Below are 27784 nucleotides of genomic sequence, written 5' to 3'. Positions count from 1 at the left end.
CTGTTCTCTCTTCTCATGTGATGTTGCGGCTTCTTGTGTGCACATTAATTTCAAACAGTGCAAAGTTGTCCTCACCTAAAAATGTCCTTATCCATGTTGCAGATTGTGCAGAGATACCAACATGAAAGTGCAGCAGTATTAATTGCTAATTAATACCAATTGATACTAATATTATTCCCAATAAGCAAAAACTGCGCTTCCCAAACATAAAGATTGCAAACTCCATAACACTGACCAGGACCATTCATTTGAGTTAGTGGTACATTATAATTATGGAAGATGCTAACAGCTTCATTTTGCTGTTTAACATTTTAGTGTACGTTGATATCTGTGATATCTGCTGCTTGATGGAGACAGTGTGAAGGATCGTTTGGGGTTATTCACTGTAATCCTGAATTTAAATCTCAGAGTGATAGCAGTTACATAGAACGAGTTGTTTATGTGAGCCCGAGTGAGCTCGGAGATGATGTGTGCAGCTCTGAAAAATGTAGTTCCTTCCACAGCTGTGATTACACTGAAAAGGCCGATTGCACAGTGGAGTTACAGTGAAAGCTCTGCTGAGATATCAGGAAGGGTGCTTCAGTTATTTGAATTTGTGCTGCCTGGTTTATTTCTTTGTCTTTTATGCTAGACCATACACTCAATGTGTTCATCTGCTTTTCTATTCAGTATCCGTATGCTTAGGAAATGATAATGTGAGTCAGTGTGATTTGTCAATTTAATTTAGCCTTAAAAATAGCTGTAGAGTGGAAAGGCACTATATATATATATATATATATATATATATATATATATATATATATATATATATATATATATATATATATATATACATTGAAACTGTTAATTGAGAGGTGCTCGACAAATATTGAAGACTCTGTAATGTAAGTTTTGGGGATATATAAGTAGAACCCCTACTTCTTTGGTCTGGAGTTGTCATGTCAAATCTAAAAAATATCGTATGGTTTTGCTGTCTCTTATATAACCTTTAGTGTTGAGTCAGCTCCATCTAATCCAAGGGTGGGGAACTCCAGGCCTCAAGGGCCGGTGTCCTGCAGGTTTTAGGTATCATCCTGCATCAACACACCTGAATCAAATGATTGGTTCATTAACAGGCCTCTGGAGAACTTGAAGCCATTTAAATCAGCTATGTTGGATCAAGAACACGTCTAAAACCTGCAGGACACCGGCCCTTGAGGCCTGGAGTTCCCCCACCCCCAATCTAATGAATGAAAGTAAAGAAGGTCCTGGCTGTGTTCAGTTTCATGGTGTGTGTTGAACACTGTTATATTTAGTAAGTTTTGGCCCTATAGCAGCTGATCCTTGCATGCACTACTTTTTGTAAGATGGCATAGTTTCTGTACCAAATGTGTGTTGTTTGGGTTGCACTTCGAAGACATCCACCAAACAGGGCAAAAGCTGTTTATGAACCGAAGCTGCAGCAAGTAATGCTACCCTGGAGGGTGTGGCCTGGGCAGGAAGATGCCACCTTTGACCATGCGTTCTCAGCTTAAGGCTGTTGCAGACATTCCTCCTGATTTGTTTCACCCAACTCAGTTGGTATTTGCAATATATTTAATTTTGTCTTTCTGTGAACCTCGGTGTTATTTTGTATGTTCAAGTCAAACATTTTGTTCCTACAAGTAGAACAAGAAATAATCATAATAATAATCACTCAAATAATCACTTTCTGTCTTCCCAGACTTTTTGACCATTGCAACAATACTGGGAACTGGAATCTTAGGTGAGTATTCACATATTCACAGCTTTTTTTTTCTTGAGGTGCATGAATTACAGTTTTTACAACATCAAGTAAAACGTCTGATAAGCAAACACACGTCAGTCTGTCCTGGAGGTTAACATCTTGGGCTAGGGTGTATAGTCCGCAGCAACAATAGCACTTTAGCTATTATGGTTTTGTTTTTTCTGTGTGTGCGCTTGTTTGTTTCTGTACTAAAAATGGTTGGACAGTGAGTAGTTGTTCTTCCTCTTCTGAAAGGTCTAGTTCGGAAATTAAGGTTAAAGCCTGTTCTTCTCTGTTTGTTTGCTGGTTTTTCTGAGTCATCAGCCTTGGGTTTATTATGTTGGCTCAGCACTTGACCATATTTGTTTTTAGATGAGTTAACACTTGCTTTGATGCACATAGAGTAGGTTAATGAGTTGACATCTTCAGTAAGCTCTTTGTGAGATGCACTCATTTCTGCTTATGGAACACATGTAGAGCCAATCTCAGCGGGAGGTTTTTATGAAACAAAACGCTGAAACTTAAATCACTATTCGGAGTGAGAATAACGCTCTGAATGACAAAGTAAATGTTCAAGTGAACTCTTATCAGGGCAGATGAACACCTCAAAAGCAAAATTTTACATACTTTTACGTACATAGTTGTTTCCATGTTATCCTTCCCTGCTGCTCCTGTTTGACATATGCTGAATCCTTGTGCAAAAAAAAATCTGCAGGGATTCAGAATACACATTTCTTGAGGACACTTGGAATTGGATGATGAGTCAGAACAGTAAGTCAAGTGACTTAATACTTAATGTTGAGACTGAAGGTAATTTGGTGGCAAGCAAAAAAAACTATTGGAAAAACAAGACAAATTCAGAGGCAGCGTTTAAAACAACCAGAGTTCTGGATGAGACAAAAGAAGGAATATCGTACATTTCAGTATGAGATGAACAACACTACAAACTGCTCTGAGAATTTACTGAATAGTAGAAACAAGATCCTTCACACACAGTCTCAAAATAAACCCGACTCTTCACAGAAGGATTTATTAAAAGTTTACTGCACTGGAGTATTGTGACTTGGCTAACACAGTGGTCGAAACTTTAGAGAGCTGTATTTTTTCTTTCTACTGGATGGACTTTTCTAATATAACTTGAAGCATAATTAAAGCGCTGTCCATCTCCTGGCTGTCATTGGCAGTGCAAATTTAAGTGTGGTTTATGAAGTGTAGTTAACACCAGAGAGATTTTTGTAGAGGTGGAAATTACATGGAACATTACATTTAAGTACTTTGTTTTCAGCAGGGTCTTCATGTAGTTCCACAAAGGTGGAGCCCTTCCAAGTTAATACTTGTTCAGTCACTTAAATCTCATATTGAAATCAGCACCATCCATTAAATTTTATGGGAAGTTTGAGCCAGAGTACAAAGGAGTGTCTGAGAGAGCGAAAAACGAGCCGAGATGGTGATAGACAGGCAGGTGGATATGCTGACAAAGAGTCAGACATTGTCTAGCACATATCTTCTGGTAAGCTTAGATGGGAATGAAATTCAGAAATAGTTTCACCTCGTTTTAATTTGCAGGTCTTCCAGTAACGATAGCCCATGCTGGACTGGTGCCTTTCCTGTTCTCCTTTATTGTTGGCTTCTTTGTCCAGGTAAGTAATACACAACCTCTGATTTTATTGTTTTATAGTTCATGAAACGACCACAACCATTTCAACCACAAAACCTACATGTATTTTCCGTATTCTTTCCCATGCAGGCCTTGCTGATCTACCTGTTTGTGGAGCTTCTTCAGAAATGTCAGGTGATGCAGCTGGAATCCTTAAAGGTCAGTAACTGAATTAAACCTGTGTAGTGCCTACATTTTATGTTTTGCTGTCCAAAAGTACTTAACTGGCAAGAAGCTAGAAGCTTCATTCTGCACTAATAATAATCAAAGACACGGAATATAGCTGGAGCCTTTAGGAAGGATTAGGGATTAAGGGAATGAAAACTTGATACAGAAACATGATACAGAGCATGGATTTAGAACTTTTTTTTAAACACAAATCTTTACCCTGATACTTTCCCTGCATGTCAAACGAAGAAGTGTATTAAAGCTTACCTTACTTATTCATCATTTTCTGGTTTCGTTTTGGTCAAGTGGAAAGCTAAATGACTCTACTTTCTGTGGTAATCATAGACAGGTGTTGCAGAGTGTATAGTCATGGATCAGGTGGGTGTGGAGGATCCAGTTCATACTGAGGAAGAAGATGATGACAGTGAAAATGCAGAAGCAGGTGAGAAGCCCGTTATACAAACTTAAATTCTTTAGAAGTAATTTTGTTGCTAAAGGAACCAAACCTGGAACACGATTCTTCCATCAAAATGTAGCTAAAAATGAGACATTTCGTATACTATAACAAAGTGCGTGTTTGCGTGTGTGTATATATTTTTGTGTATATTTTTTAAATATATTTTGCTATTAAAACTTTGAAATGCCCCATGACATTTATGCTCAAACTTAGTTATAGAAAAAGATGTTCTGGGGGGAAAAGAGAGCTTTTAGCTTTAGATTGTAACATTTGGAGTGGGTGTAAAATAGATTTTTCTGCAGAGTTTAGACTCTAAATGTGTTTTTCAACTTTGAAAATTTCACGTGTATCTTTTGTACTCAAGATGTTACCAGTTATAAAAAAAGAAAAAAGAAGTCTACTTAAAAAGTGCCAAATTTCAACCCACTGCTATGTACTTTGAGGGCCTGTAACTAGAACATTTCTTATAATATGAAGGTCACATTTTGCAGGCTTTAATAGCTGTGCTCAAGTTGTTGTACAAAAAGAAAAAAAACATTCTGTTTCTGAGCGGCTCATGTGGGAGGCAGTTACTGATTTTTTCCATAGGAATTTTTCCCAGTGTTTTAAATGGACTTAAACTAATACATTGGGGCAGGACAGATTTGAATTATATTATTCTGTTGACTAAATTTTTCAGATCACTAATTACATTCAGGAATACTGTTAACTGTTAAACAGGAGATATGCATGTGTGCTAATTTATGAAGCCTAATTTGTTATAACCTAAAGTAGAGGAATCATTTTTAAATATTAGCGATGACACTAACACTAATTTGCTAGCCAGTTTTTCAGGAATATAATCATAATTTACTAAGAATTCTGTGTTTTCTGATCTGCACTGTAGTTGTTTGATAGTAAAACTTCTGCTAAATGCTTGCCTGTTAATTCAAGACCACTGCAAATGTACTAATTTGCAAATGGTTCAACAATGTATTTGTGTGATGGTTTTAAACCATCACACAAATACATTATTTGTGGTATTTGTGTGATATTGTGCACAGAAATATTGCTTAATGTCTACTCTTTAAAAAATTTCTAAAAACAAGTTAAAGCCTTGATCTTGGCTTTGTGAGGCTGTGGTAATGGAAAATAAGGAAGCACTTGCTAGAGATGGGAGAAATTTGCCTTTTTACATGTGAAAGGTGTATTTTAACCTAAATTGTGATGTTTTTCAAAATACCACTCCCTGCTCTGTCTACCCCCAAATTCTGACTTACTTTGGTTTTATACTGCCAAATTCAGTAACATACTACCCTGCGCATCATAAAATGATGCTTGGTGTCACTATGCATTAGTGAGAACCTGCTGCTTAATTCTTTGAACTATAATTATTTTTTGATTATTGATAAGGCATATTCAAGGTTGCTTTTCAAAGCTTTCTTTTTGCATTTCTAAATTGATGCTTGTGCTGCATGTTTACACATACATGTATAGAAATAAACACATTTCTCATAAATTCTCTGCATTCATTGCTTGGGTTTGTTTACTAAAGATCTCTTGCAATTAATCACATTCCTCTCCAGTGCTGCTTGGAATACTCTGAGAGGAGCTGTAGATATCACAAGCATTACTACATTTACATATATCATCTGTATAATATCTTTAGTATCTAGCTTTACCTTGACTTAAATGTATGACTGACCTCTCTAAGTACTGCGTGAGTAGAGTCATAGATAAACTCGTCAGTATACCTAAATTGTGGAGATAAAAAGGAAACGTCAATACATACAGTGGGGCAAAAAAGTATTTAGTCAGCCACCGATTGTGCAAGTTCCCCCACTTAAAATGATGACAGAGGTCAGTAATTTGCACCAGAGGTACACTTCAACTGTGAGAGACAGAATGTGAAATAAAATTCCATGAATTCACATGGTAGGATTTGTAAAGAATTTATTCGTAAATCAGGGTGGAAAATAAGTATTTGGTCACCTCAAACAAGGAGAATCTCTGGCTCTCACAGACCTGTAACGTCTTCTGTAAGAAGCTTTTCTGTCCCCCACTCGTTACCTGTATGAATGGCACCTGTGTGAACTCATCATCTGTATAAAAGACACCTGTCCACAGCCTCAAACAGTCAGACTCCAAACTCCGCCATGGCCAAGACCAAAGAGCTTTCGAAGGACACCAGGAAAAGTATTGTAGACCTGCACCAGACTGGGAAGAGTGAATCTACAATAGGCAAGCAGCTTGGTGTGAAAAAAATCAACTGTGGGAGCAATCATCAGAAAATGGAAGACATACAAGACCACTGATAATCTCCCTCGATCTGGGGCTCCACGCAAGATCTCATCCCGTGGGGTCAAAATGATCATGAGAATGGTGAGCAAAGATCCCAGAACCACACGGGGGGACCTGGTGAATGAACTGCAGAGAGCTGGGACCAAAGTAACAAAGGTCACCATCAGTAACACACTACAACGGCAGGGAATCAAATCCCGCAGTGCCAGACGTGTTCCGCTGCTGAAGCCAGTGCATGTCCAGGCCCGTCTGAAGTTTGCCAGAGAGCACATGGATGATACAGCAGAGGATTGGGAGAATGTCATGTGGTCAGATGAAACCAAAGTAGAACTTTTTGGTATAAACTCAACTCGTCGTGTTTGGAGGAAGAAGAATAGTGAGTTGCATCCCAAGAACACCATACCTACTGTGAAGCATGGGGGTGGAAACATCATGCTATGGGGCTGTTTTTCTGCCAAGGGGACAGGACGACTGATCCGTGTTAAGGACAGAATGAATGGGGCCATGTATCGTGAGATTTTGAGCCAAAGCCTCCTTCCATCAGTGAGAACTTTGAAGATGAAACGAGGCTGGGTCTTCCAACATGACAATGATCCAAAACACACCACCCGGGCAACAAAGGAGTGGCTCCGTAAGAAGCATTTGAAAGTCCTGGAGTGGCCTAGCCAGTCTCCAGACCTCAACCCCATAGAAAATCTGTGGCGGGAGTTGAAAGTCCGTGTTGCTCGGCGACAGCCCCAAAACATCACTGCTCTCGAGAAGATCTGCATGGAGGAATGGGCCAAAATACCAGCTACTGTGTGTGCAAACCTGGTAAAGACCTATAGTAAACGTTTGACCTCTGTTATTGCCAACAAAGGTTATGTTACAAAGTATTGAGTTGTATTTTTGTTATTGACCAAATACTTATTTTCCACCCTGATTTACAAATAAATTCTTTACAAATCCTACCATGTGGATTCATGGATTTTTTTTTTCACATTCTGTCTCTCACAGTTGAAGTGTACCTCTGGTGCAAATTACTGACCTCTGTCATCATTTTAGGTGGGGGAACTTGCACAATCGGTGGCTGACTAAATACTTTTTTGCCCCACTGTAAACCATGATTTAGAAAAAGTTCAAGTACATACTCAGGATGTGGCTCTCAGTAATTGAAAGATCTATTGGGTCTCTGAATTATGCCTTCTGCAGTTTATGGATTATTTGCAAATAGGGCTGCCACAAACGATTATTTTGATAGATGACTAGTCACAGATTATTTTTGCGATTAGTCGACCGATCAGATCATGCATCCATTGGATGTAAAACGTACAGCTTATTGCACCAGCATGCATCTGCTCTTATATAACTATCATTAGCTTACAGCTTTAAGTGTTTAAGGTCTGTGCTAACTAAAAATAAAGACAAGATGATAGTTTATTAAATTTTAATGAAATTTGCAGATTATTTTGGTGAAGTTTAATAAACTCCTTGCTATCTAAAATATAACGGGACACCGGAGTATATACTCTCGAGCATCTCACACTTCTGATAGTCAGTTGTCTGCTGGACGTTTATTCAGCTGTGTGAAAACTATAACTTTAATCTCACCGAACTGATTTACTCAGGAACAAATAAAATACTGAAAAAAGCCAAACAATAACATTTTTAAGTTATCTAAGTGACTTATATGTGTTTAACCTGAGCAGCGAAAGACGGCGGTGGGTTTGAAAACGATTTGCCGGGAGTCCAGCGTTCTCACAGGCTCTAGTGAGCCTTGCCCCCGGCTAGCTATCGAGCTGGTGTGTAACAGACGTCCCCGAAAACGTCGGAGCGCTTTTGAAAATATGTGGTGTCTTGATAAACTGAGCAGGTATTTGAGGTTTACACAGCTACATTCTCGCCTGAAAATATGTTAAACGTTTATTTTGTGACCCGGAAAGAATAATAAGAGTAATATTAAAACTAACTAGCTGCCACCTTTGTTGGAAACTGAGCTGGGCTGCGCTATGAATTCTGGGACCCAGCCAGTGTTGCCAACTCTTCAGTAAGGAAAATCGCTATTGGTTGTCCTTGAAGTCGCTAAATGACGTCATCGCCTAATTTGCATAATTGGTCATGCTAATCTAATTGTAACCTATGTTGTTGGAGAGAGAAATAACATCGTGGAAGAGACATAAAGTGAGTAAAAAACATCCTAAATGCATTTAGAGTTTATTTAGAACTACAAATTAAATTTCTTTTAGCAATTATTGTTTTATTTTAATGTCACAATTCCAACCCTGCTCCTTTACTTTGTGTGTAACTCCACCGTAACCCAAGCTGTTACGAGTTCAAATATTGGGGATGGAGACAAGAGAAAAAAACCACAATAACAACACTGGTCCGGCCGGGTTAAGTCAAACGATGATTTTAATAGTCACACGCGTGGGAGATGGACACTGTATGCAGACAGCCTCAGATCTCAAAATGGTGGAGCATTAATCAAACTCTTATAGCCTCTGGTGCCCCCACCTTATCATAAAAGCCTAAACATTCACATGCTTTTCTCTCACACGGCGCCTAAGCTACGACCTTGGCTCCCCGTTTATCTGCTCCTGCTGAGATGGGGCAGAAAACTCCAGCATGCTCTGTTCTCTTCTAATCAGACAAATAAGGCGATGACTTTCTGCAAACAGTGTTTCTTATAACATCATAAAACAATATCATTCATCCACAATAAATCAGCAGTCTAATGTAATGCAAATCAGTTTAACTAATGCAATAGTTATCAGCTTCTTCTAATTCAGGAGAATACTGCAAACTAAAACTACATAATAATTCACAATCTTTAATTAGGGGTATAACATGGCATAAAATAATATTATAATTTAACAGTTTATAAGTAGTTTTAAACCTTGTGATCCACAAAACAGCATAAGAGTAAAAGAGTAAAAGAACTGACTGCGTTACAGCAGCCGCTGCTTGTTGAGAGTAAAAGCGATACACGCTTTCACGTCTTTTTCACGTCTGAAAACTCGCTAAATATAGCGACAAAGTCGCTAAGTTGGCAACACTGGACCCAGCTTCTTCTTCTTCTTCGGGGTTTAACGGCAGCTGGCATCCTTGTATATGCAGTGCTGCCATCTTCTGTTTCAGTCTGTTATTACACTCTTAAAATCCTACTACTTATTCCTGCGTCTTTTGTGATCTTGCAAAGCTTCAAACAACGCATCGACTATTAAATTACTCGTCAACGATTTTGATAATCGACGTAATCGAGACTGGTCGACTAATCGTGGCAGCCCTATTTGCAAATAAAAAACAGAAAAGTGGCGTGTTGGACATATTTACATAATGTATTCTGTATATGTATATAGATCGTTGTTAACCTGCAAATGGATGTTAGCCTTGTCTTGGCCAGCTACAGCATTGAAATGCACCTTATACATTTATGCATCAGTAAAACGGTTAACAAGCTTAAAAAAAACAGTCAAAGGAGATTTGTTTTTAAAATTTGATGTGTCCCAGTATAAACCAGCCGTCATTATCAAATCAGACAAAAATTCCTCTTCACCATGAAAGCTGCATGTTAATGCTATGCAGTTGCTTGGTTCTGGTTTGGAATTTTTTTTTTTTTTTTTTTTTTTGTATAGTGATGCTGTTGTGTTTGTGTTTCAGTGCCCTACTCTTACTTAATGGACTTCTGCATTGCTATTCATTTAACAGGCATGTTTGCCATTAATTTAACATGCTGGTTTTAACTGTCACATTTAATAATGTACACTCTGCCAGGTCCACTTTCATCAAAGTTATTATCATCTGTCCTTGCAACATGCATGTGAGTTCAAACCCAGAACAGCAGCAACAAAGACTGTGGGTTACTTGAAGAGCAGAATCTATGGCAATAGCTGCAGCATTCTTCAAGCTCAGTGTTCAAGTCAGCACTTTAAGGAAGCTGAAATAAGCTTCAAAAGAACAATGCATAGCATAATCGGTAGTTGAAACAGAATATTAAAAAAGTGATGGGCTGTAGTAAGGACCGTCAAGCCTCCAAAGAACTTTTTAAACACCCTTCTTTTGATATGTTGTCTTCACTCATTTTTTGTCTCTTGGGGGTTATCATGAAAACAATGAAAAGATTCTGTGGGGGTTCGTGACCTTAAACTCTCTTGTTGTGTTGTGTGTGGGTTTTGTCTGGGTACTCCTGCTTCGTCTCAGAGGCCAAAGACACGCTTGTTAGATTAATTGGTGATTGTAGGTGTGAATGTGAGTGTGAATGGTTGTCTGTCCCTGTGTTAACCCTCTGATACATTGGTAACCTATATAGGGTGTGTTCTCCTGTCTGCCCTATGAAAGCTAGAATAGGCTCTAGCTTAGTTGTGACTGAATTGGATAAGAAAACTGATGGATGGATGGATTATTTTTATGTTTAAAATTCCTGGATATGTTCTTTAGTGCTATTCACCTTCAGGAGGCTTGAAAAAGTGCAAATAACATGAAAAATGAAAATCTGAGAGGGGAAACTATCATTCATGTCTACATTGAGGCTATAACCTGTGATAAAAGGGCCACGAGTCTACTTTCTTTGGAAATGATGTGCTAAGCTGAACATTTGGCAGCTTTTTTTTTTTTTTTTTACTGTAGCAGTTTGAGGTTCGGTGAATTGATTGCCTCCTGCATTTGTCTGTGTCTTTTAGATACAGGTTTACTACAGCCGGATGGAGCAGCTCTGCATGACCAAGCCGGCAGTCTGCAGCCGAACCTTCATCTGCTTGGGCGAATCTTCCTCTCCCGCCCCATGAGCCATGCTTTTAACTGCATTCTCCTCTTCCAATTGTAAGTTACCATGGCAATGATCTTTGCAGGTTCTTAAAGTTGCATCATTTACCAGTCACACATTAAGTACCACTGAGTGTGGGCGGAATGTGGTTGAATTCAGTGTTTTGCAGCACTTCGCTCTACATGTGATGGAGAATAAGTTCAACCTTTGTTAATGAGCTGTAAGCATTTTTTGTTTTAGTTTAGTTTCCTTTTCTTTCCTTTTTGAAGGGCTGATCACTCTTAGACTGCTCCAGCTGTTTCTTCAGCCTGTGGTGTTTGTTTTCTTATGCTCCTTCTGATTTTAAGAAGCTGAATAGTATAGTGGCACCATTACAACCTCTGGAACAATTGGTAAGGGATTCCAGCCAGGGCATGTATTCAGTAAGGGTCACCAGGCTAGGTCCGCCATGCCTACCCCAAGCCTACCTCAAGCCGTGGCTTGGAACTCTCTTGAGATAGCACAGGTCAGGGTGAGGGTATAAACCCACTTCCAAAGCACTCAATGTCCCTTGGGAGATAAGGACCTCAGTACATGTGGAATGGCAGAAGTCTGAAGCCATGGGAACTTTTATTCAAGTTGGTTTGAATCTGTGGAGGAGGCTAAAGTTACTAGTAGTTCGGATTCTTCTCATTCACTGAGAAACTGACCATGGAGTATGACAGTGCTTAGAGTGCCTGTCAGCATCTGGGATAAACTACACATACCAAGAGTGCATAGCTTGTTCAGAGTTTCCCATGAAAACTTAATGCTGCCAAGCAAGCTTCTGAAATAACTTATTTTGTAAATAAGTTATTTATTAGATTAATAAAAACTTGAAAATAACCAAATATGCTTTCCTCGGGTAAAAACCACCCAGTCATTACGGCCCCCTAATGTGTACATGTCACAATTATGAAAGTAAGTTCTTTCTAAAAATGTAACTCATTTCTAAAAAAATCCTGGAAATGGCAAAAGTATTATATAATACTTCTATAAGAATTGGGAATATCACCAGATCCTTATATTGTTGACTCACACACTCTTACTGTAATGAGTGAAAGATGCTGCACAAAGTGCAAGGTATAAGAGGGGCATTTTTCTACAAATGTAAGGAAGCCTTCCATCGTCTGTTTTTTTGTTTGTTTTGTTTTGTTTTGTTTTTTACTCGAGGTGTGTGCACTTATCTCTGAACTACCCATTTGTAGGAAATGACATAAGAAATGAAGCGGTTGGGGTGGTGGAGTAGCATTCCACAGTCTGCTGTAGTTTGTAGACATTCATTTAAGATCCAACTCAATGGAAAAACCCAAAGTGTTGTGTTGTGATGGGTCCAAAGAAGGAGAAACTACACAATTGTTTTTCCTGTGAATTATAAACATTATCACAGCCCCACACATGCAGTAGGTTACTTTCCAAGTCTAGTAAGACTGTTCTGTAAAGGTGCATTATGGATTTTTATTTTATTATTTTTTTTGTAGTCTCATAGTTGCTAGGTTCATGAATGTTTTCAAGGTTTTGTTTTGTTTTTTTATAGTTACTCTTTCAGATTAGTGACACAACGCTGAGTTTTCCTAGAACAGGCTTCATAACTTGTTTTTCACACCCGTCCCTTTAAAAGTCACATTAGAATAAATCCTAATATCATATTTGGCCATTGTTTTTTGGTTTTCCCCCTTCGGGCGTTGTTACACAGTGATATTGTCGAGTAATTTCATTTCAGTGTCCTGCACCAGCACAACTACTCTTAACTGAGCGAGCACAGCAGACTTGTGTAAAAACTGTCCTTGAGGTTCAGACTTTATATCACTGGCTTCTGCTGCACAGTCTTGAAATATTGAGTTACAAGCCTGAGCCAAATAGTGATAAAATATGATCACTGCTGCACCATCTGCAGTCCACCAACTTTTTTAAGTAACCTGTTTTCAGTTGTCTGTCCTTAATTTAAATGTGACAGCTGGTAAATGAAACTTTGCATTGAAATGCTTAAACATGGAAGCTGCTGTGGCTGGCTGAGGTCGAAATCTCCTGATTATGCATGAAAGCAAAGCACAATCACAGCTGACGCAAAAATACTGACCATTAATTTTAATTATATGCATATTGTAGAAAAACACACAGTATATTTCCTGCAAAAATAATGGGAATGTAATGTTTGATTTCCCTAATGGAAATTTCTGTTCCTTATCAATTTCTCCTCTGGCTCAAAACTAATGATCTGTCTGGGTCAGTCTGTGGAAGTAATGGTCTAGAAAAGTCATTCTTTTTGCTAATATTTATTTATTTTTAATTTGAGGAAAAACACTGATGCATCACCCTCCAAATAAGTGTCTTCAATTAAAGTAATGACCAAATGTTGCCAGTGTAAGTACTTTGACTTGTCCATCCTGTTGTATCCTGCATTGTTTTTCTTTTTTTTATTCTTAACAGAAATACACCAGTGTGCTGTTAATCAGTTTAGGTTTGAATTATTTGTTTGCACCATTGACAGATTTGTGTGTCCATGTGTGTGTCCTTATGGGCACAGAGGAGGGGCACAGGGCATTTAACATCGTCGGTGGAAGGTCTTGTTATCAGTGTGTGAACAGCTCTGAAACACCTGGACAATCGATAGTTCCCTCATTGTGTTCAAGGAGGCTTAGTGGTCGATCAATGCAGAGGCTCAGCCCCGCTAACGCACACACAACACACGACCTGCATCTTTTACCCTTGGCGCCCCTCGCTCTTTATGTACTGCCCTACACGGTAGAGCTGCTGTAAAATGTGCATTTTGGCACAGCCATGCAGGGCACCTTATGCACACAGAATGTATGAGTACATATAAGTAATCTAACACAAATTGCTTGATGAAATGTGTTTGCGCTTTATTAATTTCATGTACCCATGTACTTTTTTTGACTTTATAAAACTGGAATTTAAGGATGAAACTCTCAAACTTCTCTCTTGTCTCCCCCAGAGATCCGTACACACCCACACATGCAGACTAATGAGTGGATTATATAGCCAAGTCGTAAAGATAAAATGTGTGAAATATCTGCCTTACTGAACCTCTACCAAATCTCCTTTACATTTTTGTGAGTTTAAGGGGAAGTACACAGTCTGCAGAATCTTTGTCATTTTAAAATGCTTTACCAAAGGCCAGACGTTTTATTAAAATATTATTAGAAACACTATACAAACAGCCAATCGTGTGGCCGACGTACATAAAATCATCCAGATACAGGTCAGGAGCTGGAGTTACCGTACATGGCAAACACTGGAGGAAAACGGTGATCTCGCTGATGTTCTGTGGAGAGAATCACTGTATTGGTAGAGGAGAACAGCCAGGTCGGTTGGCTCTGACAGAAGGGTCACTCAGATAAGCACACCTTACAACCAAGTGTAAGCATCTCACACTGCACAGCACACTGAAGCAGATAGACCCCTGTCAATCAAAACAAAAAAAGGAATTTGAGGTAGTGGAAGGTGATAGACAAATACAGACATCCATTTTTTTTCTTCAATGAAAACAACACATGAGATGTCAAAAATTACTAAATAACTAGAGAACTAAGATAATGCCTCTGGAGTTTTTCAGGAACCACATATTTCTTCTAACCTTTTTTTGAATGCTCACATACTGTAGCTGGGTATATTTCATTTTAAGTGGGTTGCAATGTTACTGTCCACAGTCTGTGTTTTACTTGCAGTAGACAGAACTAAGCAACATCCCCAAGCAGACAAGTGCACGACTAGCATAGAAACTAAACACATGTACTGCTGTGAACGCTGTCACAGCCGAATAGATATTGGCAACCTAAAGAAATCCGTATCAGTTTGAGTATATACTATGCTTAAAACATTTTCATCTCATTATCTGCTGTTGGACTGCGCTTTCCATCAAGAAAGTGAAATGATTACACTCCACCAGACTCTATTTACAGAAACAGGACTTTTACTTGTGAAAATATCAGATTGGTTGGGTGCTTTTTGTGGATCTTTAGCATTTTCATTGTTTATTTTGCAAACTAACATCATAAAAGGAGGAGCGACCAACATTTTCAGTTTAGTAGATATCTGATTTTGTCTGGAAGCTTTGAAAAAGTTAACACAGTAATAACCTTTATTCATTGTAGCCATATGTCAGATTTTTAACATTATATTATCATGTCTTTTAACCTAAAGAAAGCTTAAAAATACTGATGTAAATGAATAAGGAAATATTGTATTTTTTTTTATTTTTTTTTTAAGAAAAAATGTTTCTCACAAATATGTTTTGTAGGCCTAATATGAGGCTACACTGCTCACATCAAAATTGGGTTGACATATTCATATGCTAGCCTCTATATTTGGCATCAACAGTATGACTCCATGGACTCACCCTGCCGCATGTTAACAACCCAGGCTAGTGATGGTGTCTCAGAAATCCTTTACCCTCCTGCTCAGGCACCAGGCCTTAATCAGATCATTGTGTTTTGGATGTGATAAAAGATATGACTGGTAACAGGAATGTGCAAATGAGAAAGATATTAGAGAAATATATTTCATACCATTCGTGTGCATCTCCTGAACAATTGTTCCTGTACGAGTTCAGACCTGGTTGCATCATAATTTCCATGACTGTTCATAGCTTGTGTAAGAGTTTGTGTGGACATGAGTTTAGAAACCAGTGTTCTCCCAGTAAACGAGCACAAATGTTACCATCTACCCCAAATGAAGGCCCCCCGTTTTGGACACAGTTTAGAAGATCTAGTCTGTATTTCACATGTGCATTTGCAAGTGATTGGATCTGAGGAATCCCAACTTTATCCCAGAGTCTTTTATAAGGCTGGATGTTGTCCAGAGGTAGAGGATCAGAGGGTTTGAAGGGGAGAAGTTGGCCAAATTTATATTGAGCAAACATTTTTCGTTTTAAGGGGGAAACTTTTTGGTCTAACCTCATACCAGAGGTTGATGAGGACATTTGTGCTGCGCAAGTTGTGTGATTTCATATGTTTTTGACTTATGTTGTGTGGATGTTGTGTTTTCATGTGTATACAACTGTATTTCTGTGGCACCACAGGTTAGCAGAAATGTTCACGTATTCAGAATGATAGAAGTAAACGTTGTTTTTCTTTGTATTTTGCCTTTTTAAGTCCACATGTTATATCTTGACTTTGAAATCTCTCGCTGCAACGTTGACATCACTGCTTCTCTGTTCTTTGCTTTTCAACTCTGGCAAGTTGGGTTTTTTTTTTCTTATGTTCAAAAATATGGTTTAAACTGCTGTAGATGAGAGGACTAGGCTGCATAAAACTTCCTAAATTTGTTGGCATTTCCTTTCAAGATTTGAAAGCGGGGAGATATGAAAGAGTGGGCGTAACGCCGCGCTCCAAAATAACATTTAGCTGTCTGGAGAAACCACTAATAGATTTGCAGTCTCAACAACCAACTGTTGAGAGATTACAGGAGCTTAGACTTATAAGGAATGGAACAGATGTTGAGCTCCAAAAACCTGTCTTGTCATTCACGTGGGATTGAAACGTACTGTAAAGACACTCACTTCTAATGTTTAGCAACATCCGGCTTCTTCGTGATGGTACAGCATTTTGCAAGCAGATTTCTGGCTTGATGTGGGTGTGTGATGTTCAAAGTACATGTAAAATATACAACCAAAACATTTGCTTTAAGTAGCCCCCGAAGGCACCTTTTTTTGTTTGGAGAAAATATAAAATCGAAAAGTTGTGGAGGATCAAGGCACTGCATGGTAAACAAGAAACTATTATAAAATTAAATCTCTTCATTGCCTCGGGCGCTATGATGCAGTAACAACCTAATGTTTAATACAACGGAGGAGTGCTTGTCACTAAGACTGTAGAGGATGACTGATCACTACTTAATACCTAAGCGCCTCTCTTTCTCTCCTTTTCCTTCCCTGCTTTCCTCTGCCTGTATCTCTGTTTTTCCCCTTTTCTGTCTTTTTCTATTACTGTCTTTCTCCAGCATTTCAATTGGAATTAGTTATGTCTTAGCTGGCAGTGAGGCCTACGCTGCACTTCTTAATGTCAGGTAAGTCTTACGATCATGCTACTTGGTTAAACTGTAGCTTTTTAGGTTATTCTGATTAATTTCACGTTACACTTCTCTTTAATCAAACCTAAATCCAGTTTCAAACCATGCACAAGGGATGGGAATCCTTTCATCATATCTTTTTAGGCTCTGCTTTCAACATCTGTTAATTAGCTTTTATGTGGCTGCCTCTGTCAGTTTTTGCTTGCATTATCTGGGGTGCTAGGCTTTCCGATTTAGCCTAATGGGCCTTATGTATGCTATCCTCTACATAGTTTACATGCAGTATGGTGAGGGGATCAAGATGGCTTAGCCTGACATATGAGTTGCTTTAATTCTAAGCTTGGGTTCCTTCTACATATAAATTACTTAAATTCTTTAAGGGGTTCCAGCTCAGAGAGAGTGCCATTCAAACACAATTAACAGCAGGGAAAAATGTCACTGAAAAAATAAATAATGTGCAAAGAAAGCCAAACGTCATGCAGGGCTGCCAGAAATTTTGCACATCAGTCTGGCTCCCCGTTCCCCCTTCTCAGTTAGCACAAAATTGAAAGCGAATTGTCACTTCAGGGTTGTGTTGTTAGGGTGACATGAGTTCACACAAAAATATTTTTATTTGATATTGATTTAAAAGGGGAAAGAAACACTGATGCAACCGCGAGAGCTGACCACAGGAGAGGGAGGCCCTGAAAGGATTGCATGAAGTTACAGCATTGCTTTTAATCAAAGCAAACAAACACGTACAGGCTGCACACACTGCAGAGATGAGAGGGAAAACATCCCATTATCAGGCATTAAGGATTTATTTTCTGTTGTAGATTATTCAGTATAGTCTCAAAGTAATTTATGCTAGTGAAAGCTAAATGGATAACATGTTTCAGTATTTCTAAATATGTCAGGTTTAGGTGTCTCTCTTGAAGTTGACATAATCTCACCTAGATCATTACGAGCTATTCTGGACTTGTCTTGCCAAGTTTGAAATTTATGCATATTTAGGTGCCGCTTTCATGCTGCAGTAGCATGATAAATGCTGGAAAAATGCATCTTTCTGATACACATAGATTTTTCTTCCTGCAGCTTTCTTTTGAAATCACGATCTATTCTTCACTCTAACTGTCACGTGAAAGTTGATTGCGGGTCCTGCCCACTTTGCCAGCAGTTATTTCGCCCAAAGTCACTTAAAGGCACCACATATCATTCACTTTTTATGATCTGTGGTTGTCACATTGGAGCAAATCTCCTTCAGTATGTACGCAGCTTGAGACTTCTTAATTTGGGGCTGCAGAGCAGCATTCTGTTTTATCAGCAAAATCTCAGATGTTGCATCCTGGTTTCAAAGCTTTACCTATATGGAGATGAAATATCTGTAATAATGTAGCAGTCTAATAGTAATTCCTACTTGTAAGTCCTCATATCCATCCATAACCAAACAAGTACAACATGGTCAGCCAGGTGAACAGTGTCCATAAAGCTTTCAACCACACCCACTTAGGAAACACATTGTAAATTATTGTAATGTTATTAAGATTGCTTTAGACCATATTTTCTTAAGTCTTTGTTTTCAGTGGACCTGCTGAAACAAACAGGAATGCAACACCATAACCCCAGAGTTGTGTTTACATACCCTGTATTCTTTGCTGCCTTGCTGCAGTCTACAGACATTTTAGTCTGAGTTAGAGGCTCACTGCACATGCCACTTCAGTGAAGTCCTCACGGTCACTGGAGTAAAGCAGACTGTAAACAGCTTTTTAAACTGTTTACAATCCCCCCCCAAACACACGGTAAGATGTGCCATTAGGTGGGGAAGCGCTGGAGGAGTTTAAAATCCACTTTGGCCGCGTCAGAGGTTAGCCTTATTAAAAAAATGATTGTTAGTAATTCAACTTAGTGTACTACTTGTTAGAACTGTCAGATAATGTGAAGTATTAAATAAAGCAACTTTGTTTAAACTAAACTTGAAGCAGCAAAAATCGTTGCAGCAACTCCAACCAGCTCTTCAAGTAATCGTTGTCTCGACCTCGCGCCTCCCTCTCCTTTCCTTTCCCAAGCCTATAATTACCCTTATCAGTTAACGGAGCTAATTTATTTTGTCATGCCCCAGTAAATACTTAACCCAAATAATATTATTCACACTCTACAGGATGGTTGGACTGCTTCGTCGGCACACCTGGGGGCTTCATTATCGGGCCGCTCGGTGCCGGGGGGGATTCTGCGATGTGTTGTGGGGAGACAGGGTTACTGGAGTGAAAACACCTTAGGAGACCTCCTTTGGATAAACTACCATATTCCCTCTCCCCATTCAATAGGTTACTGCAGATCTCTGTGTAAAAACTCTCGTCAATACTGCTGTAGGATAGCGGACACGAATCCCAGAGAGTGAATCTCACTGAGCTCTACAGGAATTGCGCATCAGCACCTCACTCTCAAACCAATGGCCAGATTATATTTTAGCACTTTAGATAAAGAAAATATTAATTTTCTATCTAGTTGGAATCATTACAGGCTTTGAGCTATGTTTAACCAATAAATACAGTTTAAATTGCAAGCGTTTAATTAAGAGGAGCAAAAGCTCATCCTTATGTCTGTTGAACTTAAATCTTAATAGTCTTGTTCCTCATAATTCATACAGTTGGCAAAATGAACTAATTTTAAATATATTTTTTATCTTACTGTTAATATTTTATTTAAAATATCCATTTGCTCCAGTTGATACTTTAAAACCACATTAGGGAAGCCTCTGTGGAAACTGATGGACAAATACAACAACCTTTTTACTGCATATATCTTTATTATATAGAAGATTGTAATAAAGAGTGTTAAGTCATTTTAGGTTTCTACATTTTTTCCCCTAGTCATACAAAAACGTATATCATTTTTTTATTTTATATTCCAAAAATAAAAATGCTGCAGAACGTCATAGTCAGATTACAGCTACAGTATTCCGATTGACTGATTGGACAAACACTTAAGTGGGAATTTAAGAAACAAAGAAAAAGAACAAAAAACAATCCCCCCCAAAACTTTTCTCTTACTATGTCATCTGTGCGACTCATGAAACCTCCACATACATCATTTATCCAATCAGCTTAAGCCACAACTGGAAAAAAAAAAATCAAATAATAAAGTTGTGTCTAAGAATCTATATGTATTAATGACGCTCATCAGGGAAGCACAAAGGTTTCAGACACAACTGAAAAACTTTACATCCTCCTACTCTCCCTAATCCTCCGAGGGATCCTCCAGGAATGTTGATGCTATTTTCTGGAGAATTGATTGCTGAGTGGGAGGGGGGGGGTTCACACGTGCTGATCTGTAATCTTGAACTTAACCTACTCAGGAGCAGGTTAGGGCTACAGCATGTGCCATGGCGATTTACCCTGATAAGTCGTGAACTACCTTTGTAGTACAGAAAACCCAGGGTTAACCTTAAAGTTACCTGGATGAGCCAAAATCCTGCTTCGTAGCACAGGCCTCTCTGCGTTGCTCTGCTGTCACAAATGAGGCTGAACTGATCATGTTGCACTTGAAGCTGAAAATTCTGTAGCAACAGTTACTTTTACAATAAGCATACTGACCAAACCTGATAGGCTATTTCATTTTGCTTCATGGAGGCATTACCCCTCTGTGCAATAAGACTCTGAAAACACCTCACTACACATAAACTGTATTATTAAGAAATTGTGCTTAAAATATTGAAAGTAAAAATAATTGTTCTGCAGAAAAATGTTCTCTAGCACTGCTAAACGGATGTATATTACTACTGCATATGTTTAAGGTTGAGCTCATTTTAAATACTGTTTAATGTTCAGTGTCGTATTCTAGAGATCACTCGTTTGTATTGGCTGTCCTGTGAGAACCACATATCTATGAAGAAAAAACTGTTCATGAGCTTAGAAATACAGGCATACGTCTTGGTATATTAAATATTCATTTAGAAAAAAATCAGCTGAATTAAGAGGCTTGTGCAGAGTGTGACATGGTTAACTGTCAATATCCACCGAGGGGATTAAAATATGAATGAAAAATGAAGGTGGGCTGTTGGCAAAACAGGTAGTTAAGCTTATGACATTCAGTCATTCTCATAGATGTTAGTCTGAAAGTACTGCTGAGCCTGCACCTGCTCCACTTACCATTTTTATGGACATGGTCAGAGCTGCCTTCATCTCCATCATCGTCACAGCATTCCTTGTTAATGCCTTAAGGGAGTTATTAACAGCTTTTTCAAACTCCATCTTATCTACATCACACATGTTAGTCATGCTTAGCAAGACCAAACTCTTCTGTTGCGAGGTTAAATCACTGAGGGTTATTTACTTGCTAATGCCAGCTGTGTTTTCATAGGGAGGGCAGGTCGTAACTGAGCTGCTGGCGTCTGAGTGGCTGAGCTTTATGACAGCTCTGTCGGAAAAAGATTGCCTTACATTGGTATGTTTTAATTTATGCTTATTCTTAGATTTGATAAGGCAAGCACTGCTGCCCTTTCTTCCACTGGCTTAAAACGTTGCTTTTTGACAAAGCATATATTTAGAGCTTGATCAGGTGACCCTGAACCGTTGCTTAGTTATGCTGCAATAGGCTTAGGCTGCTGGGGGCTTCCCATGATGCACTGAGCGTTTCTTCTCTCACCTTTTTTTCACTCTTTAACGCTACTTTGCATTTAAACCTTAGTTGTTATTCTTTGGCTCTCTTCCACAGTGTGTCTTTTGTCCAACGAGGCGTGCCTGATATCTGGGGTTTTCTCTCCATTATTGTAGGGTCTTTACCTTACAGCGTAAAGCTCCTTGGGGTCACTGTTGTTGAGATTTGGCACTTGGTAAATAAAACTGAATTGAATTGAAATGAAAACTGTGACTGCACAACATGCAAACAGACCTAAGTCTACAGTACAGGATACAGTTTTAAATATAATGCTGTATTGTACAGTTAACTGCTGTTTCTTTTCGGTGTACATGGTTGTTGTTGTTGTGAAGGGGCTGATTAAAGCCTAGCAAAGTAAGTTTGTTGCATAAAACTAATCCAACATTTAGTAAAATGTATTCACTGAAAACAAAGAAAAACAAACTGCAGGACTTTAAGTTGTATGCAGAGCAGTTTTTGCTGTTTTCTGAGTACTTTTATACTTGTTAGCTATCTAGTTGCCTGGAAGATCCCCACTTTTAAACCATTTGCTCTCATTAATTGTATTACTAGTCATCTTTACATCAGGTCAAATTCATGAAGGTACTTTAGTACCTTATCTTAAGGTACTGTCCTCTACATAGATAGTAGGTAGGCTGAAGGTCCTTGTCTAAAAGGCAACCAGCTTCTGACAGCAGTATTTGATATTCTGTTTTGAGAACGAAAGAGGTTTATTGTTGTATTCTTGCACTGTTGCATAAGTCTTTGTCCTTTATAGCAGCTTTATGTGCTGCAACACATTTTTTAAATAATATTTTAAAAAAACAATCATTATATGGTCATTTTGCGTATAATTATTTTATATTATAAATATGATGCGTTTGTATTGAATATTTAATCTAGAGCTTAAGTAGTAACTTTAAGCACTGCATAAAGTTTACTATAAAATGTATTTTGTGCTCTGTGTATGCAGTGGTGGATTAATAGTAGTATTAAGTTGCATCTACTGGAAAAAATGTCTGTTTCAGTGAAGTAGCTAAGAGCAGTTTTAAGTATAATAATGCATGAACTTCAATTATTTGTTTGGACGTTTTACAAAATTGTTGACTTACTGTATGTTTGGTTACTTTGGCTGTGACAGTGAATATCCAGGAGGTGTTTTCCCTCAGTCAACAGTAGTTGCTAAAACTCCAGATGTTTTCATTGTTAATAAGCAGCAAACAGGTGTTTGTTTTGGAGGATGACTGTTAATTGAACCACAAGCTTATGAAGTACTAGACTTGCATCTTGATTATCTATCAATGCAGAGCGCTTGTGTTTAGTCAACAGTCAAATTGTGCAGATTTTTATAGCATAGAGTTTAATTATGTGTGTTATGGTTTTTTTTTCTCTCCACAGCCACATCTATGTGATCCCAGTCTTCACCTGGACCCTGACTCTTGCTATTTTACTGGCCCACACAGTTATTCAGCCAATCACTTCAGTGCTCACCCTCCTGAAAGGAATCCTCCTCATTGTCACGGTAACAGTGATTCTCTTCATTTTGATACATTTTGGCATAATTTTCAAGCATTTGCAATAATAACACAGGGCTTTACTGGGAATAGCTTTTTATCATTAGAAAAAGGAGAATTCATGTAAAGGAAAAAACATATTTGGGAATGTCGCTAATGATAAAGGCATCTGATGGCTGTGTCATGTCCCGAGTATCCATCTGTTCGATATTTATGTGACGGTGTTCACTTATCTAAAATGGATTCTCTCTTCATGAAAGCGCTGATTTGATGTAGAAGGTGTTGTTTCAACAGTAAGATCATTTTGGCAGCTGCAGCTTGTGCTGTTGTATTGCATTATGCAGGGAGGTGTTTCTGTTATACAGCCTGCTTTTATTGATTTGAATGGGATGGACAAAATAAAGGAAACATAAATGATAAATGTGAGACATGAAATATCAAACAGAATTTGATGTGAGGTTGGAGTTGTTTGATGTGTTTTCTAGTTGAATGATGCCTGTGAAGTAGTTCTGGTTTGTTAGTGTAAATACTGCAGCTTGTTGGAATTTTGATGAGGTGAAATGACACACTCATCTCAGACTCTGCATAAAGTTCACCTGTTTCCATAATGTGTTATTATGGGTCATACTTTTTGTACAGGTATGCTTTCCCTCACCAGTGATTTTCCATGACTTTCCAAGAACTGATATTCAGCTTATTATCCTATAAATGTTTATAATCGGTGTTAAAAGTATTACTAGATTCATATTGGTTATTCATATAAAATTTTATCTGTCTCATGATAGTTTCATCATAGCCTCTCCGCATACAGCTGAGAATTTCAACTCAGGACTTTAAGTTGTTGCTTGCAGCTCTCTAGTCTTTGAACATGAGTGTAAATTATTGTTCTCTCTGTGTTCTGCCTGAGACAGACTGGTGACCTGTCCAGCATGTACCCCACCTCTTGCCCTGTGACAGCTTGGATAGGCTTCAGCCTTCCCGTTAGTCTGGAATTTGATAAGTGAAAGAAATTGTCAAAAGGAAAAAAAAAACTAAATTAGGGGTTTTTTTGCTTGTTGCTTGGACTTTAAAGCTCGATGGAAATGTACGTTTTCAGAGTTGCTGCTACATCTCCCACCTTTTTGTTTTGCCAGTCAGTGTGAGGAAGACGATGTGCCTGGGAAAAAATTAAATGGGCTGAATGAAATTAGCAGAACTGCAAGTCAGTAATTCATAGGACGTAAGTCTGAATGAGGTTCTCCTCTTGGGGAAGTGGGGAAGAAGTCCCCAAGTGTGTCTCGCTCTCTATCTTACCAACAGTAGTGGCTCTGATAACATGGAAGACAGCATGACCACACAATGGAAAAATCGTTGAACTCTAATTTGGGTTAAATAAAAATTTACATGGGAAAGCTGTTTCAGGGTTTTTGTGCCTGCACAATGGTGGAGTTTTAAAAGAGTAGTTATGAGTCCTGTTATCTTGTTCTACTACTTCTCTGTACTACTCCTTCATTACCACACCACTGCGGCAAACACTGAAAGCATAGATGATGTACATGTTTCTGTGCCTTTGTTGTGTAAAGATTTGTGTAAAAATAAATGTGAGATGTTGGATATTAATCATTTCAGTTTAATTTTTCTAGCACCAGTTTAGCTCGTTTGCTTTATATTGTAATGTAAAGACACTGTAATATATGCAAGCCCTTGGGTGTGGTGGGAACCAAGAACAGCCATTTAACAGGAAAAGAGCGCAGGCATTATGAAGGTCAAGGAGGGGCAGCCATAGAAATACAGTGAGTGATATGGCTGATCAGTACATCACGGATATACTGGCTGATAAAGGAAAAAAGATACCTTATGTATCAGTACAACCCAGAAGTAATCCAGATTAGAGGAAATAGATAATAAATTATAACTTCAATATCAAATTTTTGTTTTTAAAGTCATTAAAGTGTACAATCACTCTGCAGCTGGGAAAAAGAACAGTTCAAGGAAGTCATTAAAAGCTTCAAATCACTGTTACACTCATGGCCATGATGGGTTTATGTAAACTTCTGACCACTACAATCCTTCCAGTTGTTAAATACAATTCCTCCCGTGGATTTTTCTGTGTTCATTAGCGAAGGGAAAAAACATTTTGATTTATTGTGGTTGACTTTTGATAGCTGAAAATCCCACACACTGTCCATCACTTGAGCTTACTTCATTTGTGCACAACTTTGTGAATAAGAACTTCACCAGGCAAAATTCATACAGAAATTACCTTGGATAAACAACAGGTTTTCAGACTTTTTTATCCAGCCTGCAGTATACATTATGCAACATGATCCTCAAGGGAAATTACAGAAAAAACATTTCTTCACAAATGAGTCTTATATTACACCATGTAGCTTACAGTTTTTGAAAAGCAGAAAGAGTCACCGAAGATGATTTAAATATTGGGTAGAAAAGGAATTAATCACAGTACTTTAAGCTTATTTGCTATTACATGAAATAGCACGTAGGAAAGGCAAGAGATGAATTACAATATATCAAGACAACTCTACTTGTATCAGAAAATGAATACTTTGAATTTATAAAGTCCGCTGGCATAATAATGAAGACTTTCTACAACACATGTCAAAGGGGATTCAAAAGATAATTCATATCTAAAGTGTTATTCTAGAAAAACTAGGAAAGCAATGAAAAGATTTATACTGTACAGCTATACTTTGTACCGGCACTAAAGGAGACAAAAACAAGACAAAGAAGAGAAGATCAAGACAGATAAAGGAGAGATCAAACATGTATTGCAGCTTCCAAACTTCTGAGAAAATAAAACTCTCAAAATCAGTTTATTCTTTTATGTTCGTAATCTCATCTCAGTTTGAAAAAAAGAAGAAAGAAACTCATTTCTGACTTGCACAAACTCTTTGCTTGTGTACCTTGCTTTTATCACTTTTTTCAATTACTTTGTCAGTTTTAAAGTGGGATGAACTGTACACTCTCTGCATACAAACTTCTGAGTGATGTAGCCATACTAATTGTCATGACAACTGCTCCGTAAGTTTGTTTGTTTTACATTCTTATATGAAATATAATTTGATGCAAGTATCACTCTGTACACGCAAAGTGTTGAAGGGTGTAGTAATGACTGCCATTACAACTCTTCAGTAAGGGTTTATACATTTCTTATATGAAGTATAATTTGTGATTTAAATGGAAAGCCGTCTGTTAAATAGTGAAATTTCTCTCCGCCTGCCTAAGCCAGTGTTTCCCACCCACTGTGCTGCAGCACATAGGTGTGCCGGGGAAGATTATCTGGTTCCCGGCGTGAGTAATGGGCAGAACAATTACATTCTATTTCCAGTAGAGGGCAGTACAACTACCTGCTCTAATTAAATGGGTTGCCAACTTCCAGTAAAACAGAAGAAGACGAAGAAGAAATTACATAATAGTCATACTGTGAGGCGATGCAGTGCGTAATAGGAATAGATAAATATTTGAAAAGAAAAAGTAGTCAATGTGACATGGGTCTCACATTGACCCAGATCTGCTAGAGCCTTAATCTGACTCAGATTAAGGCTCTAGCATGAATAGTGGTCAGAAGAAAGCAAAAAAATTATCAATATGCTTTTTGTGACATTTTTGTCTGGTGGTATGCCGTGTGATTTTTCTAATGTGAAATATGTGGCATGGCTCCAAAAGGTTGGGAAACACTGGTCTAAGCTATGGTTGCCACTGATAGGCAATAATATAAAGATTAGATCATGCAGTGTACCAAGTGGGGGCAAATCCCAGTACTGCACACAAAGGACAGTCTTGTGGCTTTGCAAACTGGAGTCAGATACCAGATGCCACCGGAGTTCAGGAAGCCCTCCCAAGGTTACAGAGCAGGAGCTAAGCTAAACTAAAGGCTAGCAGGTGGAAGTGTAAGCTGTTTCTGCTGTCGCTTCTGATGGGGAAATGTCAACTCACTAGTAGACAACCTTGATGATTTGGTGGCACTGTTGAGAAATATTGAGATGCTACCGGGAATGTTGTCTGCTGTGCTTTGTGGAAAAATACCTGACTCCTGTGTAGACTTATTGAGCTTCACTATTATGTGATCAGAAGACGAGCAACAAGAGCAAAGGTGTTCTTGTTGAGGCATTCAGAATTGGTGCAGTAGGAGTTGTCTCCATCTCAGTACTGCAAAAACCAAGAAGATAGGATAGCCTAGATCTTCTGACTATCTGCCAGTCTCCGTATATAGCCAGGACACTGAGGTGGTGAACTCATAAATATCTGGAGGTCCTACTGGATGACAAGCTGGACTGGTCCCTAACCACAGGCTGACTACACTGGAAGATTTTGTCCCCACTGCAGTAAGCGTTTTTAACACCCTTTGATGGGAGATCCACCTGGATATTCATTCATCGCATAACGAGGCTTGTTTGCATTTCTAGCTGATGTGCTTTCTTTAGTCTCAAGTTACAGACCCTTCAACTTTGCCTTTGTTTGGTTTTGGCACGTAGCTCTACCTCCACCTCTCATCACCAGTGAAGGTTGTCTTGGATGTAGTGCCTTTTCAATTGTGACACACACTTGGCAACAATGTGGT

The 27784-nt window shown here is 38.5% G+C and overlaps 1 protein-coding gene across 2 annotated transcripts in view; it reads left to right on the top strand.

Moving 5' to 3' along the window:
• Positions 1-27784, top strand: part of LOC113016298 (uncharacterized) — an 82416-nt gene that overhangs the window by 6148 nt on the left and 48484 nt on the right. Inside the window, exons 2-8 of one of the 2 annotated variants that reach the window (XM_026159036.2) lie at positions 1703-1744; positions 3311-3384; positions 3492-3560; positions 3915-4011; positions 10965-11103; positions 17027-17092; positions 23108-23231. In XM_026159036.2, coding sequence (XP_026014821.1) covers positions 1703-1744; positions 3311-3384; positions 3492-3560; positions 3915-4011; positions 10965-11103; positions 17027-17092; positions 23108-23231 — 611 coding nt within the window. The remainder of the gene's footprint in view (positions 1-1702; positions 1745-3310; positions 3385-3491; positions 3561-3914; positions 4012-10964; positions 11104-17026; positions 17093-23107; positions 23232-27784) is intronic. The other variant, XM_026159037.2, reaches the window with a different exon arrangement.

The sequence above is a fragment of the Astatotilapia calliptera genome, chromosome 23 (genome assembly GCF_964374335.1).
Source record: "Astatotilapia calliptera chromosome 23, fAstCal68.1, whole genome shotgun sequence".
Lineage (NCBI taxonomy): Eukaryota > Metazoa > Chordata > Actinopteri > Cichliformes > Cichlidae > Astatotilapia > Astatotilapia calliptera.
Note: the sequence above shows the minus strand (reverse complement) of the source record. Positions and strands in the feature narration are given on the sequence as shown.